This window comes from Penicillium macrosclerotiorum, assembly GCF_028827735.1.
Source record: "Penicillium macrosclerotiorum strain IBT 26536 chromosome Unknown utg000006l_segment0_segment0, whole genome shotgun sequence".
Classification (NCBI taxonomy): Eukaryota; Fungi; Ascomycota; class Eurotiomycetes; order Eurotiales; family Aspergillaceae; genus Penicillium; species Penicillium macrosclerotiorum.
The window spans coordinates 2,319,063-2,321,328 of record NW_026643085.1 but is presented as its reverse complement, the minus strand read 5'-3'; the positions used below and the strand labels follow the sequence as shown (position 1 = coordinate 2,321,328).

General features: G+C 54.5%; 1 protein-coding gene across 1 annotated transcript; it reads right to left on the bottom strand.

Moving 5' to 3' along the window:
- Nucleotides 1–249: 249 nt before the first annotated feature.
- brlA (C2H2 type transcription factor BrlA) lies at nucleotides 250–2,007 on the bottom strand (the record flags this gene model as incomplete). The annotated part of the gene is made up of 2 exons (XM_057077838.1): nucleotides 250–1,592; nucleotides 1,995–2,007. 2 exons carry the CDS (start codon nucleotides 2,005–2,007, stop codon nucleotides 250–252), a joined length of 1,356 nt encoding a protein of 451 aa, XP_056933418.1.
- Nucleotides 2,008–2,266: the final 259 nt, after the last annotated feature.

The window sequence follows — 2,266 nt, the reverse complement described above, 5'->3', positions numbered from 1 at the left end:
GATCCTCCACCAGGCGGGGGGTATCAAAATCCAGGTTGAGAAACGCCTCCAAAGAGGCTTAGCTGAGAGTGGTTTTCTTTTGGTCCCTCAAGTTCGCGTGTTCAGCAGAGAGATTTGCAACACGTCGCGTGTTTCGGTAGTTTTCATTTTTTTTATTTCTTTTTTGGTGTTCTGCGTCATGGTTTTTTCGGGTTTCGTGGTTTTCGGTCTTCTGTTTTTTTTTTGCTTTTTGTTGGCTGATTTCATGCCTTAGTCGTCCCACCCATCGACGCTGAAGTCACCACAGTCAATCGGGTCCTCCAGCTTCGATCCGATAATAGGACGGCCATCGGCGGTCAGCTGTCCGCGGAAGTCGGGGTCATAATCAGGGCTGCTCTCGTCGAGGGTAGCGACGTAGCGGTTTCGCCCACCTCGCTTGCTGTGCGTCTTGGTATAGTGCGCATTCAGGTTGTCACTGCGGGAAAAGGCACGATGGCAGCCGGGGACCCAACACACATGGGGCTTTTCCTTGGAATGGCTCTTCATGTGTCGCTTCAGGTGTTCCTGGCGCTTAAAGCGTCCCTTGCAGCCAGGCTCCTTGCACTTGAATTGAACCTGCTTGATAACCGGGGGAAGGTTGTCCAGGTTCAACGCCGAACGCACCAGTTGCTTCTTAGAAGATTTGCGAGAGACTTGACGATGCGCACGCATCATGCCATCACGGTACACCGGAGACACGGGAAACTCATCGTGATACTCATTGTGACCAGAGACCCGACTACCAGGAGTGTCGGCCCCGGACGGGGTACCCAAAGAGACAGAGCGGACAGGGGTGGATGGGGTATGGGCTTTGAAGTTCTGGATGTGAGTAGGGAATTCAGAGTAGGAAGAGGATGGCGGCGTTTGTGGGCCTGCAGGGAATGCTTGCGATGGAGCGATGGTTTGAGTGAGAGACTCGGTAGATGGCATCCAGTGCAGCATGTTCGTCATGGAGACGGAGTTTGAGAGACGCTCGGGCTGGTTGAAGATGGGCCGTGACAGGCAGGGATTGGATGCAGATTCTGGCAGATAGGGTGCCGGCTGCGCGCGGTAGTAGTGGTTGCGGCCCATGGTGTTGTATTGCTGCATCGGCGCTTGATAAGGGAAGGTGGGTTGCTCATAGGTCTTGGGAATGGTGTCCTGAGGGATCCAGAATTGCTCGACATTTTCATCGTATCCCGGCAGGTAATCCGGAATGGCCATCTGGTCTTGACGCTCTATATTGCCACAGGGCAGGCCCATTGCCTCACCCGACGCCAAATCCGTCATTCTGAATGCGTTGCGCAGTGGCGTAGCAGATGTCCTCCTTTCCATAGGTAGACTGTGGTAGTGACCGGCCTCGTGCCAGCTGGGAGAAGCCATTGAGTTCTGGCTATAGAGACTGGTGGGAGTGGGAGTGGGAGATTCCAAGGGAGAGAAGCTAGATGTCATAGAGGGGCAGTCGTTGGGGCCCAGGGAGTGGCAGTCAACTTCAACAGTGAGACGATCGGAGATCTGTTGGCCCTGAGGTCTCATGTTGTCAATGGCTTCAGTCTTAAGGTCTCGCGGGGCGACAGGCTCGGCGATAGTGTCACCTGAAGAAGAGGCAACAGATTTAGTTTGAGGAAGCTCAACTCAATCTCGGAAAATAGCAAGGAAGGTGAGTCCGGGGATCGGTGCGAGGGATTCTGAATGAAGTAGGTATAGGAAACAGGACAAAGCAGGAACAAGGTAGCGTAGGATAAGGGGGGACAGAAAACGAGGGTATAGTAAGGAACGAGAGCACCAGGGCGAAGAAGCCCAGGAACTGCACGAGGGACTCGGGGAGGAGAATTGAATGGAAAGGAAAGAATGTCGAGAGCCTTAGGGCAGGGAACAAGAAAAGGGAGAGAGAGGTAGAGAGAGTGTGTGTGTGAAGGGGAATGGGGAGGGACAAACGAGCACAAATAAACAACTCGGCCCAGCATAGAATCAAGCCGGGTGGGGATCGAACTTACAGCTATACGCCATGACTCGGATCAGATCCAAAGCGCCGATGCGCGTCGCGTGCCTGGGAACCCTAAAGCAAGGCCAGGAATGCAGACTATGGGATGCGCCAGTCTGTTACCGCGGCAAAGGGCTGGCGCGGCGCACGGCGGGACTCAGATTTGATGCCGGTTTGGGTAGGGTTCGCGGACTCGGCTTCGCGACTGACGCGAATCTCAGCAATACCAGAGACTGGATTCCCGAGATGGGGAGACCTGAGACCGTGGCTGGGACCAGTACCGCT